The following is an 18,388-nucleotide window of genomic DNA, read 5'->3' as shown; positions in this document are numbered from 1 at the left end:
AATGAAACCATGCTTAGTTCCACAAATTGAAAATTAATCATCATAATGAAGTCTCAGAGAGCCAGCCCCATTCCTTGGCACATTCAGTCACCTCTGGGATTGCACAACCATGCATCTACAAGTGTGAGAATTTCTCCTTTTCTTCCTTTCCATCTGTGAAACCAGAATGAAATATAACTCCTTTCACCACGTGAAGGATTTGGTCTTTACCAATTTGAGCAATTTGATCAATTTTATGTTTAGTACAAATCCCATCTGTCAAATGTAAGGGCAAGAGCCACTTGCAGACCCAAAGGAAGTAACGATGAGCTAGGCCAAGAACGTCCTGCAATGATGCTCAGTGATTTATCAAAGATCAAAAAAGTAAAACACCAAGTCACCATATTTCAGCTGTTTGACTTCAGAATTCTAACCTAAGCAGCTCATTTACTCAGGTATACCACAATAAGGCAGGTACGAAGAAATATAGTTCATACCATAGGAAAAAAAGGAATGTAAAGCAAGGAATCCTGCTTCTAGGTGTTGGAATGGCTTGGTAAGACAGGCCAGGAGATTCGTTGCTGCTTATTCACAATACAGTAACCAGGATGTCACTTTCATTTTTAAGTATAGACTTGTTTCATGGCACAGTAAATACTTCCTTTAAAATGACTGATTCCCAGATGGTTTAAGATCCCTTTTCTCAAAAGCACTGACACCATCTGCAGTAGCCTGTCCCATTAACACACCTGGGTTATAGAGACTGTTTGCTAAGGCTCAGGAAAACTTCAATTATGTCCTTCCCCCCTTAAACAGTCAGTTAGCAGCCAACTAAATTGAGCAGAGAAGTTTGGGGGGAAAAAAAGGCAAAAAGTCAATTAAATCCAGGAAGCACTGCAGAGTTTTACTCCCTAACTCTCAGTATTACCCAGCTGCATAGAGAACAAGATTTTCCTCTGCTGATTGCAGATTAGCCCAAACTCAGTCATAAAAGTGATTGGAGTCATTCTACCCTCTCTGAGATCAAATCCTTTCCAAAGGTGACTTTTGACCCATTCCAGCACTAAATCCTCCTTTTGTGGCAGGTTCAGCCCAATATTTAAGCACCTCCCCACCCTACCTTCCAAACAGTCTTTTTGGTGAATGAATACTGTGTTCTAGGATGCAATTTATTTAAAAACATTTATTTTAGGCAAAATTAAACAGACATTTGAGATTACATAGAAATACAGTTTCCAACTGGATCACATAAAAATTAAAAATGCACTGTTGTGTTGATTTAAGTACTTTTGTATGTATTGACCAGGTATATAAGATTTAACCATGCCATTTGCAGTCAACTATCATAAAAATCAGTAACGAAAAAGGTTTCTTAAAATGTGCAAATATTATCTTAGTGTTACCATTGATAATAAATGACCACTAAATAGATGCTTATTATGTAAAGCCTTTTAAAGTACAATAAAAATACAAATTCTATCTGTTAAAAAAGGCCATTACTATGGCTACTAAACATCCTCATTATACAAATTCGAAAATACTATATGACAAACAAAATTATAAAGACTTTTCTTTATGAAACATATACTATTCTATTTGTTAGTGATTTCATATATTTTTATATATATATATTTCTCCATAATCCTCTATATGAATGATGAACTCAGAATAAGAGAGAGGAAGGCAAATGTAATGTAGGATGTTAAGGCCCCAATTCAGCAAGGTACCTGAGGATGTGTCAAACCCAGCAAAGGAATAATCCCATTCTTCGAGTGGACTCCAAAGGTACATGCACAAGTACTTTGTTGAACAAGGCAGAAAAATACACGTGGTAAAACTGGAAAATGTGGTTTTGGTGTAAACTGTGACTGTTAAGGACGAAACCATAAGTGTCACCAAAATAACCTCTCATAAAAAAAAAATCTGAAAATTTGGGGGCGGTGGGGTTTCCACATTTTTATGTTTTGGAGGGGCAATACTAGAGGTTTGAAAGTTTTTTGAATTGAACTCATAATAATAATTTACTGAGATGGGTCTGAGATGGTGTTTTATTGCTTATGAGAAAGATTAATGAAGAGTGTGCATAGACATGTCAGCATTCATCTCACCAGCAGCTGAGAATTTTGGTGTGCAGGTATTTCTGTAACGTGAACAACCAGTGGGTACAAAGGACTTATTTATAGTCAGTTCTTTTGCAGAAAGCCTCAAAATTCAAGACATGGAACATTAAAGAAGAGAGTAAAAGAATTATACTCAACAGAGCCTGGCTCTAAACACTCAGGTGTTGAAAGTAATTACAGAACTGAGCCCAGTGCCTGCTTATACACAAAATTACAGAAGTTCCTAAGTAAGTGCAAGACCATAATCTTCCTTTTAAGTTATGGCTAGCATATAATGGATTCCAAGGTACATATTTTACACTTCAGCTATAAAATATCGAAACAAAGGGCAGTTGCTTTGCCACTCTGCAATTTAGCAGTTCTTCTCGGCTCATTAAGCGCTAATTAGCAGACTAACAACTCGTTAGTTTTTTAAACATGAATGAAGGACCTAAAAATCTGGGTTGTATAAACCAATGACAACATTTGTACAGGATAGTAACCATACACAGTAGTGATGGAAATCAATCACACTGCATCCAGATTTACTTTTGAAGCATTCAGTAATGGTTAGTATTTTATGCTTTTTTCACTGCAAATTGAAATTTTTGCAGTAAATATTAATAATTTTACTGCTTGAATATTAAATAATGCCTTAAAAGCATAATTTCAAAATGCTGTCAGGTAAAGTACTATGTAGAATTCATGCCTGGACATTTGCAGAGAGAGAGAGAGAGAGAGAGAGAGAGAGAGAGAGAGAGAGAGAGAGAGAGAGAGAGAGAGAGGTATGTGTGACCTTTCTGAAGAACTTCTCCAAGCTAACAGCCATAAAGCATAGTAAACTCGGGCCAAAATGTGACAGAAAGAAACACAACAGCGTAATTTAATCCATAATTCATAAACAAATACAACTTTTTACATTTGTACAGGGAAAGACTGGAAATAAGTTGGATTTTTACAGAAGCAAGCCTCACAAGAGTTTACATGTTGAAAAAAGCAATTTTTGGCACGTGGATAGTATCTGTGAGTACATGTTCAGAGATAACAAAAAAAAACATTGTGGAGGAATTTCACATTGACTTTCTTGGCATCAGCACCTGCTGTCTAGTGGGTCAAGACAAAATACTGTGCCTTCAAGAGTTAATCCCATTTTGAACCCCTCCTGCAACGAAACAAGACATCATTAGTAAAGAGCCAAGTGAGTTCTGGAGGATTATGCTCCCCTTGTAAAAACATTTAAATCCAAGCATATCTTTAGGCAGAGAAACTGCAATCATACTTCAGTCTGAATTCACAAACATTTACATTATTTGATCACTTTTTAATAAGTCTTGGTGGTTAACTCATAAAAGACATACACCATACAACAGCATAGCTACAGTGTGTCCATAAAGTGAAGAAAATGCTATAGAATAACAATATTGAATATTCTTGTACATAGGTTGACAGAAACCCAAACAAGTTTGACTTGCACCATGTTGTTCCTGAGTAAAATTCAAGGAGATTTATACTGGACAAGCCAGGTATGACATGGACATGGTTACTGATACAAGGTGTCTCCTGCGTTCCGTGGTGCCCTAAGAGCAGCCCAACTGAAAGTGCTGAGTAGCCCACCTCAGAGGGCTGCTCTGAATTGCTCCCAGTGCAGTTAAACTGACAGGGCTTTACTGCCCACTGCCATCTGAGCTTCAAGAAAAAACGCAAAGAAAATCATACTTGCTCCATTGCAAATGAAAAAACTCTGCATTTTAAAGGCATGTAACTCAGTAAAATAAAACACAGTGGTATTCTGAAAGTGCATTCAGCTGCTGTAAAACTTCAGACCAAAATTCCTGAGTTTACTCACATTCATTTTATTAGCAGAGACACAAAAAAAAACAAACAAAAAAACCCCCCAAAAATGAAAAAAACCCAAACAAATGAAAAAAAAAGAAGCTGGATGCTAACACCTCCTCTATGGAAAAGAAATAATTCTACAAATTTTTTTTTGTATGCTTTTATACAAGCTTGGCTTGCTAAAGGTACTTAGTTCACACCAGTCCTAAAGTAACAACTGCACTTTTAACATGGGGAAAACACTCTTAGTTTCATTTCTCCTTTTGCATTAAAAGAAGCTGAATAATTGTGGCTTGACCCTCAAAAGTCACCTTGGAGTCAATAAAATTTCAGTCTGTTGGGTGAAAGTACTTTGAAGGTTTAAGCAACTGGAAACAGGGCTCTGACTGGAAATGCCATGAGAACATCAACTCCAGTGGCAGCTGTCGCAGTGCTCTGTTCTGTGAGAGAGGGTTGATTCTGTGCTATGAAATCAATAAACGGTCCTTTCACCAAGAAAATATCTTGTAAACAAGATAAATCTTCTTGTAAACCCATCTGTATGGGGATTAGGCACAAACTCAAGTCTATCCCTCACATGCACAGTAGTACCTCAAGACCATACCTTTTGGGTTTAGAAGATAATCCCACGTCAAACCAGCTTAATTTCGAGCCAATTCAAATCACATTTAAAAAGTCTATGAATATCCAATAACCCTGCCAGCTACTGCTATCAGGAGAATATGTGAAGAAACAGAACAAACCTTCTGGCAAGAGTTACTAAATGGTCTGAGAATTTCCAAGAAAAAGGTGCAGATTTTCCTAAAGGCAGATCCATACCATGAGATGCTGAGCAAGTAGCAGCACTGTGGTGTAAACTGCTCCCCAGCTGTGCTACCCTGTTTGCTCTACCTGGGTCCCTCGGTGCTCTCAAGGCCCACTAGCCTTAGATCTTCCTTCCCCCCCTATTTTCCAAAGGATTAAAAGGAAGAACATTCAATGCAAAAGATATTTCAAGTGAACAGTAGCTGAAACTCCAAGTGAAACGCACCCTGTTACAGACAGTGTTCATTTACCCAAAGGGAAAATTAATTGATGCAACTGCAGGCAAAGGACTGCTTACCCAGAAGGAGAATTCAGAGTATCAGCCCTGGGGTCTAATCTGTTACATTTTAAACCCTGCAGTTACAATGTACCTAGGATGCTCAACTTCTGAACTGTCTGAAGGCTGCTTCCAGCTTTGAGCTTGTAAAGGGGTACAGCAACAAGGGATTGTTGTTGGTGCTTCAACCTGAGGATGCTTGATGAACTCCAGTAGAAGAACATCGCCAACAACTGGTTTGACAAGGATAGAGACCTTCATGCTGAGCCAGCCAGAGCCTTCATTGAACATCCATCCCATTCCTGTCCTGCCCACTCTTATTTTTATCATATTTTTACAGTTAAGCAGAGTTTGCTGGTGTCTTAGGTAGTTTCACTTCCAATGCTCTTTTTCAGCAAGCAAAGAGCAAATCAGATGATGCATTTTGGAAGTACACTCATCTCACTGCTCTTACGCTGAGCATGTCAAGTTTTTTTCCACACAAACAGGTATTTTGTCACTTAGCATTCTGCTTGTGTTTGCTATGACTTGACTTAGAACCATTTCCACTTTCTTCAAGAACCGTGGCCTCCTTGACCTTTCCTTCTGCAGCTTCACTCCAGCCACTTCCCCCCATCCCTGTTTAGTCCTTCTCAAGCTGTGATATTTTGCATTTAAAACAATTACATTTCCACATATTTGCAATGTGATCAATGCTAATCTGGTCAGAGATTGCTGCTTTTTATGGAATAAAATTATTAAAAAAGCTTTTCAACTTTACTGAAATTTATTTATCAAAAATATACTACTGTCTGTTCTAAAAGAAATCAGTGCTGTGGTTGCCAGGTGCTGTTAGCAGTTTCACTCCTGAGCCACACCAAATCCATGACCATCAATGGTTCTGCAGTTCCAAGCAGGCTCAAACTTCCATGACAACCACAAGGCCAAAAAGCCCAATGGCATAAAGAGGACATCAAAGCAAATCCAAGCTGGGCAATCCTTTCATTAAAGGAATGTAAAATCTAGATTTTTTTCCTCTTGGATATTTAAGTGGAGGACATGAAATGAGTAGGAGTATAAACAAAGGAAAGCTGCATTGTCTAAATCGACATTCCCTCAAAAGGGAAAAAATTAACCAGAGTATCTCCATCCAGAAGACTCCACGGCAAAGTGATTGCAATTTTCAAAGATGAGGAAGGCACAGACATCAGATCTCCCACAGCCATCGCTACTCCTTACCCCTCAGATTCAGCAACGGAACTCCAAATTCTTAGTTTAATTTTTGGAATCTCCAAAACTATACTTTGGCAAATACATAATTGAAGAATAAAATCTAATCAGCTGCAGTCAAGCAAGCCATGGGAAGGCTTTAGGAGTAGAATCCCCTTTCCATGCAGGATAGAACTGTTGTTGATGCAGGTATCAGTTCTCACAGTGGTGCAGAACACTGAGTGCCACATGTGATTTTAAGACTGCAGTTCATATCTACACCTGAGCTGCACAGGGCTCCCCAGTGCTCTGGCTCCCAGGGGAAGCTGCTCTCTAATCATTACAGAACTGCACATGCCAGCTTTTAACTCTCAGCATCCACAGCTGTAATAGTAATGAAATCAGTTGCAATGACAAAGATTGAAATTATGACTTTTTTTCCCCCTAATAAACTTGACTAATGTCTTAGGCAATTTTTTTTAATGACATACAGAGTCAGCTTCTTGGTAAACATAATAGTTTATATCTATACATATAAAATGCATCACTAATTTTAATGCACAGCACTTAAAATATTTTGCCTTGTGAAATTCAGACCCTTCAGCTTCTAATAATGTGTGTTCTTAGAGTAACTCTGCCTGTTCATTAAAACCCATGTGTGCTATGGCTTCCTGCACTTTAAAGGTTCAGGAGACAGAAACTCTTCATGCAGTCAAAAAACTCTCTCTGATTTGCTGATTTTCAGGGAATGCTGAAAAAGGCCACCCCGTGGCACTGGCCAGGAGAGGGAACAAGAAAGGCTATGAAGTGTGCATCTGTATTGTGCCTTGTTTTTCTGTGTTCATGTCCTCCTCAAGGAGCTTTTTTACTTTAGAGGTATTTAAACACAAGGACTGAGCAGTTTAAGTACCTACTAAGTAATGGTGCTGTACTAAGGGATGTGATCGATGCCTTAAAGAGAGGAGCAAAGCTTGTTTTCACTCAAAACAGCTCAGAAACAATCCCTCTTCCAAAACCAGCCTTTTGAGGATAAAAAGGATAAAAAGATGTGAGCTATTCTGGTTAAAACCAGTAAAGCAGTACAAGACAAAGAATTTGCACTTTATTTAGGAGATAAATTTGCCAAAGTCAACCTTATGGCTCAGAATTTAACTCACTTATCACTTCACAGTGACTTCACTCAATGAGCTTAAGTCAGTACAAACCCAACGAAGCAATGACAAATTTACATTTCTCTGAGAAGAGTATTTAGAGGGCTGAGCATAACTTATTTCAGATGGAAAGATGTCAAGCCTACTGACTGCTTCAGGGCATGCAGGGAGAATGGCTTGCAGCTCCTGGAAGCTTTCTGATATTAACTACCTTGAGATTTTAATAAATTATAGCAGCTGCTGCTGGTGTGATTCGTCATCCAGGGAAACTTCTCCTCACTGCAAGACTTCTGGGAAAGTAGACATTTATTTTATTAATGTCTGGATACAGTCAAAATAAAGATGAAAATATGTTTCAGCATAAGGGTGCAGGGAAACAGGAGGTTGGACAGTCATCAGAGAGAGGCCCGAGCTGTAAAAGTCACATCTCAGCACATATTTGAGTTTTAAGCTCTCCAAAAAGATCAACAGAGATTGGACTGAGAAATGGAATAGAAAGCTTAACTGTGAAATTTGGATCCTCACTGAAGTTTAAAAATAAGAGTGTTCCCCTAGAGGCCAGGGAGCTTTATCTGATCTCCCTAAGTTCAGAATGCAGGATGCAAAGGAAAAGCACCCACTCTCCAGAGCCTCTTCTGTGCTGTGCTCTCCTCTCCCACTTTGTTCCCAAATCACCTCCAGCACAAAGCTAGACCAGGGCAGCTCTTCTGGACATGAGGTGCGTGTGCTGAGGCACCTCATGTGTTCCACACAAAAAACAGGGTAAGAGTCTGGCCTGGGCTGCTCCAATCAGGCTGGCACAGCTTTGCTTGCCACCCTCACTGCAGGATGAGCTGTATCCAACACCCCCTTGGAGGAAGTTTAGACATAGAACTATTTGCTAGGTGTCTGTAAAAAACTTACCTTCACAGATTTAATGGAATACATTAATTACTGAAACCCAGGCTGTATTTCCATAATGCAAAGATGACAGATTCACTCACTTTGCATTTCAACAAAGAAGAGAGGCCCACATTTCTCTTCCACATTTCTCATTGTTGTATTTCCAGAGCATGTTACGCATTCTGTGCTCTCACCTTTCTCATGGGCCGCTTCTGCTCATTGAAAAGTTTTAAATCATTATGTCCAAACAAAGACTTGCTCTCAAATGTGATTGTACTGACACAATCTCTGTACTGAAGGCTTTGCTTAAATCATTTCACTAGTGACAATCTGATAATGACAACTCAAACAGCAGTGAAAACAAACGCTTAGTATTAGCACCTGGCAAGACAGAGTGAAGAAAACGACCATCAGCTGTCCCTAACTTAGAGACTGTAGGCCCATAAAAATGAAAATGGCCCTGACTCAGAGTTCTATACACAAAACATAAATCTTATCATTTTTATACATAAGCAAATATACATAAAAATAGAAACACAAGACAAACACGTGCACATTTCAATTGTAAATGCTTTAAATACCATTATTAAAATATGATATACCAACCATCGCTGACGCTGTGCACCCAGGAAAGCACAAGAAGATAAAAGAGACATTAGGAAAAACACGTTTCAATCTGTATTTTGCACCAACCACACAGTGAAATAACCTCACACAGTCTTTACTTTGGCTCAAGTTAGAATATGGGGGCTTTTCATCTCCTTTCAGCTGTACACTTATTCTCAGTTGGATCATACAGGACAAGTTTTGTGCCTACATAAAGGCCCACTAATTAACTTTTAGTGAATAGCTGATTTGCTAGGGGGAGTACCTTTCTTTGCAACAGGACACAATAACACCCTAATGCTTGGAGGTTTTGTTATTGATTGGTTGTCTCCTTTTTTTAGAACAAGAGTACAAACAATGAAGTCATTTCAGGACTTCAAATATCTTTGACAAAGATATTTACTACTCCATTCCCCGATGTTTTATGAGGTGACAGCACTCTGTAGTATTACAGGCAAACAACTCCAAATATTATCAAAACATTACCTGTAACAGGAACTCTTAATATGTGACATTTAAATATTGACATACCATTATTACTGGTAAACACAGTTGCTACAGTTTATTTTCCCTAAAACAATGGAAATGCTGGCAATGTATCAACGGGAAGTGCTTAAAGATTTGGGGTTTGTGTTCGAGGGCTTGGTACCAACATTATAGCATTCACAAAACACAAGCATGTTGTTAGAATTGCAAAGACGACAATTTTGGCTTTTAGCTGCTCTTTGAAATTATGTGGAGGACCAAGAAGCTAAATTTCTTCACTGTGAGTAGAGTTTGTCAGTGGAACCATCCTGAACTGATGTGGAAAAGAAAATGTACTCAGGAAAATGAAATGGTATTTAAATCTGATTTAAGCCAATTTAAAAAGCCTCTGCTGCTCCCTAGGCAGGAGAGAGGAACAGATGGAGCCCGAGAGCAAATGGTCTTGGACTTTGTGAGCTCCTAAGAGACAAGAGGGCTGGAAACACTGGGAATGCTTTCTGCTGAGGAGCCAGGATCCTAGAAATTCAAGTTTCCATTATTTCCAGCCTTTTCTTTTGCTGGCAGGCTGCTTCAAAAAGAACAGAGATAAGCAAGCTGGCAAGGAATTAGAAGTTTTGAAAGCCTGACTGCAGAACATCATTTGTTCCAAAACTTGAGGACTTCCTCCTAGAATCATTTCACAATTGGGTCAATAACTGAATGGACAATGTTGAGTGTTTCAGAATCAACAAACATTTTCTGATAAAAACACAACAGTTCAGAATTCGTGACTCAATTATCAAGAGTTTAATTGCCCCAGGGTGCCAGAGAGCTGTTTTTAAAGGCAGCAGAAAATTGTCACGGCCCTGGAAGCACCTAAGTCTGCCCCATGCTGTGAGAAACCAAAGGAGGGAGGGTGGTGGGTACAGTGGGATGGTGGAGATTGCTGCAGCTAAAGATCACGGGATCTGGAGGGCTCTTGGCTCAGCTCTCTCAGTCCCTTCCCAGGTAATGGTTCCCAAATCATTTTGGTTACGCCGCTGAGAAACCCCTCAATAGTGTAGCCAACTGTATTGGTTCCAGGTGGGGCTCCTGAGGCAAATCCAAACTCCAGCTCAAAGACCAGGAGATAAACTTACAAAAGGAATGGTCAGAAATGGTTTGTCTGTGCATTACTGAGTGCATCGTGGAACTCATTTTCAGAATACGGTAAGCATGCATTTCAAGAATAGGCACACAGCCATCAAAACCCACGTAGGTCAGTAGTTACCTGCATCTCATCTAGTTTGGACTGAATGTCTGGAGGGAAATCTCCTGCTCCACAGCTAAAAGGGTCAAAAGGTTCTGCTCCAAAAAGGTCTCTCTCTGCAACAACAGAAAAGTGAGTCACTGGGAGAACAGGCATGGGCTACAACAGCGCTCTGAAAAAGCCACCTCGCATCTCCTGAGCTGAGTTAACAGCACCACCAGATAAGCCGCTCATCAACCACAACTTTCAACATTCCAATCTGCAAGCCAGGTCTTGGGCAGTTTTCCAAACTTTAATACTCAAATACTTTTCCAAGAACACCACCGAACTTCTGTTTAAGCCTCTCTTTATCTTCCATTAATGCTTGTGCCTTCTAGAGATCCGAGGAGAAGTCGTTGCTATCTGAAGAGGGCATCATATACTGACGTGTGCTCTGGAGTCTGTGTGTATAAGGAGTTTCAAAAACAAAGAGGAAGCAAATGGACATGAGCTGCCAAATTTCATCTCTACATTATGTCAACAACAAATTACCAACCAACTAATCTTTGTGTCCCTGTCTGCCACTCCTCAGGTTAAGGACGTTTTTGTGAGACAAGCAAATAGGCAAGGCAAGGCCTTTGTTTGATACAGCTCCTCAATGAACAAGTAGTAGTAATTAAAACTAAAAATCATCTGAGTTTTAAAATCTTGAATAAGATCACATCAAGAAAGAAGAAATAAAAGATTATTAAAAAAGGCCCCCCCCAACACAACAGGACCATGAATTGTTACTTAATGCTAAAATTCCACTAAATTTGGGTGTCTAAATACAATGATTGCAAATTTCCCTTTCTCAAGACCAGAACTTTCTCACTTGTTCTTAACTGCACTTTTGCATTCTGTAGGCCAAAGAGAGGGGGGTGTGTTTTTTTTTTTCCTCTGGGCAAGAAGAAACACTTCCAATACAACTGGGTTCTTTTTTCTTATTCGACCAGTAAAGTTCCTCATATCTGCCTGCTCAAATATTTTTTTGGTTTTTCACATTTTTGGTGTATTTTCCTCCTTCTTAGTAATAGATTTTTCTTTCCTACCATTAAAGGTTCCATCTCTAGACACTTTTCCCACCTCACACTGGATTAAATTACAGCAGTTAAAAAAACTTTGCTAACCCAACCCAACTCCACTGATTGCAGAATTTACAGAACCAAGTTTCTATAGCCTTGTCATTGGTGGAGAGAAAACCAGAATCAGTAGGAGATATCCTCTGTCCTAACTTTCACAGCTGCCTAGCCAGAAACCTGACAAGTATTCTACCTTGCCTCAAAACAATTCTAGTTTTAGAGCATGACAGTAAGGGGAGCAATAGTAACCCTGAAGGGATTGGACAGTTAAGCACAAAATTCACCCTTAACACCCGAGGTGTGGGTGACAATTAACTGCTGGACCCAACTGCCCTGTTGTAGTGTTCCCAGTCCTGTATCAGTGGTGCAGCACTTGCCTACAGCTGCACAGATGGCTTGACTTTGGCATCCTTACAGGCAGAATTTTATACCTGTGTCCTCTAGGCTCTCCAGCAGTTATTCTGCATATCAGTCTGTCAGGGCTTTGCCCTTATCAATTATGTTTATCAGGCTGCACACCAGCAATTTTAAATAACTGGCCACTACCATCATTTGCTCCCACAACAAAATACAGAAATTCCCATCATAAAGTACAGAAACTCGAGCAGAACTTGATTGATTACATTTTTCGAAAACTGTGGCTAAACAGCTACAAACTGTCACATGGGACCAGGAGATGGCCCAGATAAGAGAGCCTTATTCCAAGAGTCCACACTGGAGCCAAGAAGAAATCTAGTCTTTCCTGGCAAAGGCAGACCACCTGCATGCAAGAGAGACATTAACTCAGATAATCCAATGTAAAAATTAGGTTCTCCCTCATCCTTTGCCTCTTTCACAGCCAAAATGGGTCTGGCTCCAGTGTAACCAGTGTCCTGAAATGCTCTGATGCTCCTAACAAATAACCTTCAGATGTGCAGCAGCTTTGACTTGCAATCTAACCTCTGCTGGGCAAAAGAGTGATTCTACTTTATAACCCTCAACAGTTTTATGGTTCATTATATAGGTCCATTTTCTTTCTTTTCACCTTTAAATGGAGCTGACAGCTTCCTGTGTGGTCAGACAATTGAAGGCAGACAGTTCCAACACCAAGGCTTAGGAAACATTCTATGAATGTATTTAGAAAAAAAATGGTGAAGGACAAAACTCCTGCATTTAATTTGTACAGAATTATGACTTATGACTATTTTTAAAAACAAGTATTTTGTACAATATTATGGTCGTTATCTCATTCATGCCTTACTATTGGGCTTTTATTAAGGAAAACACTTTTGAGCTCATTAGCAGGAGAACAGCAGAAGTCTTGACTCCTTTAATGTCACTCCTTCCTTTAATGTGCAAGATTTCTGAATTTATACTGTATACAAGGCAGAATTTAAAACCAACCAGAGTGTGGCTTATTCCAAGTGACAGAGCCTAGTAAACCCTGCACAGAATCAAATTCAAAATAAAGAAGCATTACCTAGTTGGGTTTCTGTGCAAAGATATTACTTGGGGAACCACCTCTATCATGATCTGCTATTCATTTCAGCTAAACAAGTCTACAGAACAACTGCTTTTCTGCATTTAAAATTTGAGTGTTACAAGAGAGACTGCACTGCTAAGAGTCAGGGAGGGACAAAGTTCCATGGAATATTTTCAGTAGCACTGTTGGTATTTGCCTTGGGACCAAAAGCTGAAGAACATGTGTAAAATGGAGAAATATGAAGATTTCATCCCTGCAGAGTGGCACCATTGCATGGGATATCCATAAGCTTATCCACCTGTGTTCACTCCACTCATGATGGAGGGGGGGCTACTTCTAGCACAGATGGGATAAATTGGTAACTTTTTATTTCAGGCCAGAGTATTTGCATGAAAATTAGCTATAACAAGAATATCTTGCCTGGCATACTCCCCAGAATTACCGTAGCATAGACAGGCACTTCTTTCTCCAATAAACAGCTTTGAGGAAGCCTTTGAAAATGATCCTTTCAAACAGTACAAATAATTTCCTTTCCCTTTCTCATTCCTTTCTGGATGGAAATAAATTCACAGGCTGCAAAAATGACCCACAAATTCAAAAGCCATGAAATGTTGATGTTTTAGATCCTCAGCTCAAACCACAGGATAACATGAACAAGTAATAAATTCTGGGACCTGACATTCAGGAGAACAAACACATAATGCTGGAGAATAGCATGCTGCGCTCTATGATAAATTTAAAATTAGCAATTACTACGCAAAAATACAAATATTTGGCTTTTCTGCTGCACTTGACATCCCAGTCTCTACCTTAGCTCTCATCCAGGCACACAGCTATGCTGATATATGCCTTGCCCAGATGGAGCAGCTGTGATGACAAAAATGAATCATGCACAGACAAGCACCCAAAGAAATATTTGGAATAAACTGAGACAAGGAAATCCAGAAAGCCTTTCCGTTAGCTGCAGGCTACTCCATATATTTTTTCTTTGGAAATTATTACAGCCATTATTTTGAAAAAATACTCAAATATCTGCAGAAGAAGAGCACCTCAGAGCAGATTTCTGCATCTGCCAGTTGTGACCTTGGATTGTTCATGACGCATTTGTGCGAAATAAATATTGAACAACCCAATAGAGAATAATCCTCTCCAGTTCTTTTCTGAGATATGAAAATAATACTGTGCCAACAAGAAACGTAAGCTAATTCCTCCTTTAATGAAACAAAATTAATAAATTAATTCTGACCACTCAGATAACTTACAAGAACATTTACAACCCCTTACTCCACAAGGAAGAAACAGCTTGCAATCTCCAGCATTGCATTTTTGGTTGCATTTCACTATGCTGCAATTATTACCTAAAGAGTCAGCATGCATTTGCCCAATCTGCAACCTCCTGTACAAAAATTATGCCATTTTCTTCTTTAAACAGGTAAACCCCATTTATTTGCTAGTGCTGATACAGCCAGTAGTGAGCAGACACTTACTGAGCAGCCCTATTGGAACACTGCTGAACATGAACTCAAAATCCCAAGATTTAACTCATTTTTTAAAGCTTAAATGCCGTGAGTTCTGCAAAGCCAGAGGTACCATTAATCACCTTTTTTTTTTTTTTTTTTTTTGGGAATTACCAAAGGAAGAACTGGCAAGCAAAATTCTAACTCTGGGCATTTCTCTTTAGGGGAAGCCGAACTGTCATCCTGGTGCCAGTAATTATCTATGGAACTCTGTCTTGGAGGAATGCAAAGTGCTCAGTTATTGTTGCAGGTACTCCCCGGGTAACAAGCCCCATTTAGGCAAAAGGAATAAATGAGGTGATACTAACAAATAGATGGCAAACCCTCATCTTTCTTCTTTTTTACTACTGAAAGTGAGAAAGGTGAAAGTTACAAAATTATAAAATCCAACAAAGTCACCCCGTAATTTCACCAAACCAACTCTGCTTGAGTGCAGTGACAAAGCAAGCAGAGATAGAAACAGGAAAAGATGATCTCAGAAAATGGAGACTCCAAACTTTGGTTCCTCTTGGCTGCCAGCCCTCTGACTTGTACTGGAGAAAGAAACGCCAGCTTGCTGGTACTGCCAGGAGTGACACCACAAAGCAATGCATTATTGCACATTGTCACAGTAATGGGACGTTGCACAGCCGGAAGGAGCTTATGGGAGCTGAACTTTCTCATCTGGGACAGTAGAGCCCTTGTTTGATGACAAAATATCCCTCTCCTGTTTCAGTGACACTCTGAAATATGCCCAAAAGCCTTAATAGCTGATGAACACAGTAACTTTCAACATAGAAAGTACCGTGACACAGACTGAAAGAGCAGGGATCAAAAGGATCAAGACCATGATGGGCTTTGTAACCTTTCCCTGAAGTGGCATCTCTGAACTACATAATCACAACTGAAGGCAAATAAATCAGGGAACTGCAGAAGCAGTAACCACTTTAAACAGCAGACATCACTGTTAATAAGCAACTTTTTTTTTTTAATATTACAAACCCCACTGCCTAAACAATTACAAATTCCGTAGAGCTGGAATTTTCAAGATGCCTCAAGACTGAGTGCTGACTCTCACAAGATTTCTATGGAACTCAGCCACAATTTCAATGGAACTGAGGAAGGAAAATAGGTAAAAAACCAAAATCTTGACCTATAAATCAATTCAATTTGTTTCCATTCTTGAAGCTGTATGTGCACTTTTAGATCTAATTTATGGCATTGCCTGTAGTTTCAGAGAAGCACTCTTTCAACTTTTTTATTACAAAGCCATAAAATTCTCTCAATAAAGCAGTTCTATTCTAATATTCTATTAGAATATTCTAATATCCTTTTAAATGATATCAAAATAGTTAATACTGTATATACTAGATAGATGTAAAATTCAGTTAGCAAACCTTTTGAGAATCCCACAGAAATTCATTATTATTTTAAAATATTCTCTTTAAAAAAACCAGGGTTCTTTATTGAATTACGAGTCTCAACATTTACTTTCTCTGTAGAAGGTGACAGACATTCTGATCAATGGAACCAAACCGTGCAGTAGATATGGGCTTGTGGAGGGAAGATATTCACCAACTGAAGTTATAAAACGCATTTTTGTTTTTGTGCACAGCTCCCATTCACAGCTGAAAATTCTACATCCTACAGGCATGCCCCAAACCAGCACAATCTCCTCAAATGTGCTCCATATGGTGGCAGGCAGTAACATTAATGTCCCTTATCCACCCTAAAGCAGGCATCAGGAACAGAAGATACAAACACCGACCGGTATTTCCACAACCTCCAACATCACTTGTGCATACCCCACTCTCCTCTCCCTCAAGGGATTCCCAAAGCTTTCAAAAATGCTTTCTGGACTCCAAAAAGATTTCTATGGTGAAGTCAAGAACCTTACCCTAGATGCTTTCAAGCCTTTGCAAAATAAAATTGCTGTTGTTAATAACCTTTTGATGACTTCTTAGGAGTGGCTGAGACATCTGGAGAGGTTCATCAACTACAGCTAAACAAAGCTGTGCATGACATGAAAAGTAGTATTGAAAACAGCATTCCAAATCTCCTTGAGGGGTTTCTTTGGCTCTCCCTTGCGCATCACCATCACCATACTTACTCCACCTGCCGCTTTTCCCAGAAATGCAGGCTCTAGGTGCTAGAACCGTGGTTCGAGAAGGAAAGAATTAACAGGAAGTAAAAGTATTCCTTGAAGTACAGAAAAGAGACTGGAAAAGAAAAGCCAAGTTAAAATCCCCAACCCAACCCCTTCCAAGTGTATATGTCATAGTTTCACAGTAAGTTCGTTTATAATGCAACTTGGCAGCAACATCAAGGACTTTGGGAAGATGGCAGAAAGACGAAACGGCATTAGTGAATGTGATTTACCAAAACTGTATTTGGCTTTTCATGCAAAATGTACGTAAAACTTTAAAGATGCTTTATTTAAAAAAAAAAATAATGTAAGTAAAAAGTAGGTCAGTTGTTACAAAACTTACTGATCTCTGTAGATCTACTGGGTACTGGAGGAGGCTGTGTACCATTGCGAGTAGGTGTTGATGACTGAGGGGATATGGGAGAAAAGGGAACCATATCAAAGATGTCAGTGGAGGGTGATTTAGGTGTCACACTGCCTGCCTACAATAAGGACAATAAATATTAGGGCAAAGTTTCACATGAAAAAGATCACAATACTGAATTCTTCAGCATGCAGATAAGAGTCACATTTTGAAAAAAAAGTTAAAAACAACCATCAGCATGCAAACCCCAGCTTCTGACACCAAGCAAATGGCATTTGCAGTACAGACTGACACATGCTAACACTCCCCAGTACAAAAGCAGCATTGTAATTTTTTTCATTTTCAGGTGAAAATGTATCACAGTTACACCTGCCAAAGCTGTGACAAGCAGTTCTCTCCTGCAAACATACGAGTACAGACACCTTCACGAGACCCAGTCGAGGTAATATGGCAACAACAAAGTGCTCTGCTCTGGAGAGCACAGAACCAAGTCAAAAGACACAATCCCCATATTTTTGGTTAACTGATTCTTCTTTACACAAACTCTTATTTGGCAGCTTAGAGAAACTGGTATGATCAAAGCTTTAAATGTGTTTTTCCCTAAGTAATAATCTTGACGTGATACACTGAATATTAATATCCAAAATAAACCCGTTGCCCTCAAAGGTACAACTGAAGAGATTTCACTCAAAAGGCCCAGGAATTCGGAAAGGGTTCAAAAAAACACTGGGCAAGCAACAAACCCCAAACCCACCAATTGCTACAGTTCTACAGCCTTATTTGGTTTTTAATGGTTCATTCCTCCTGCCACCAGTCCACTACTTCAGGGCACAAGTGAGGCACAGTCAAGTCAAAATATACTGAGCACTAAAGACAGAAGATGAAATAGATTAAAACTGAGACTGACAAGCTGAAGGCAAAGCTAGTTTGCGTGTTCATGTTATTGCTGAGACAATACAGAAATTCCCACATCCAGTGTATTAGAAAGGCCAGCCAGGCACAGCAAAAGCCTGCAGCTCTGAAACAAAATTCCGTTTGCCCGAACTATCCATGCAGAAATTTTGAAGCATGAGTTGAATTAGTCACACGGATCCTTTATTCAGAATACACAGATATGATAACCTGGCAAGCAGGGAGTCCTTAGCACTGCTTGTCCATCAGAGTCCCATGGATAAACCCTGATTTTGGAATGCTCCTGTCCTCAGTGCCAGCTGCCCTGGGACAGCTCTTGTCACAGATTCCCAAGCCAAGTGTACAGGCAGCCCTGAACCACCCCTATTTCCC

At 39.5% G+C, this 18,388-nt stretch overlaps 1 protein-coding gene across 14 annotated transcripts in view; it reads right to left on the bottom strand.

Annotated features, from left to right (window-relative positions):
* Positions 1 to 1,142: 1,142 nt before the first annotated feature.
* The window catches only part of GULP1 (GULP PTB domain containing engulfment adaptor 1), a 151,463-nt gene continuing 134,217 nt past the window's right edge, over positions 1,143 to 18,388 (bottom strand). For 9 of the 14 annotated variants that reach the window (XM_066189540.1, XM_066189541.1, XM_066189543.1 and 6 more), the window contains 2 exons: positions 17,084 to 17,222; positions 12,753 to 16,743 (listed from right to left, as the gene is read on the bottom strand). In XM_066189540.1, coding sequence (XP_066045637.1) covers positions 16,493 to 16,743; positions 17,084 to 17,222 — 390 coding nt within the window. In that variant the 3' untranslated portion in view covers positions 12,753 to 16,492. The other 5 variants (XM_066189549.1, XM_066189553.1, XM_066189548.1 and 2 more) reach the window with 3 other exon arrangements.

The sequence above is a fragment of the Chamaea fasciata genome, unplaced genomic scaffold (assembly GCF_029207755.1).
Source record: "Chamaea fasciata isolate MVZ Bird 193981 ecotype frontalis unplaced genomic scaffold, bChaFas1.0.hap1 SCAF_8, whole genome shotgun sequence".
In the NCBI taxonomy this organism is placed as follows: domain Eukaryota; kingdom Metazoa; phylum Chordata; class Aves; order Passeriformes; family Sylviidae; genus Chamaea; species Chamaea fasciata.
Note: the sequence above shows the minus strand (reverse complement) of the source record. Positions and strands in the feature narration are given on the sequence as shown.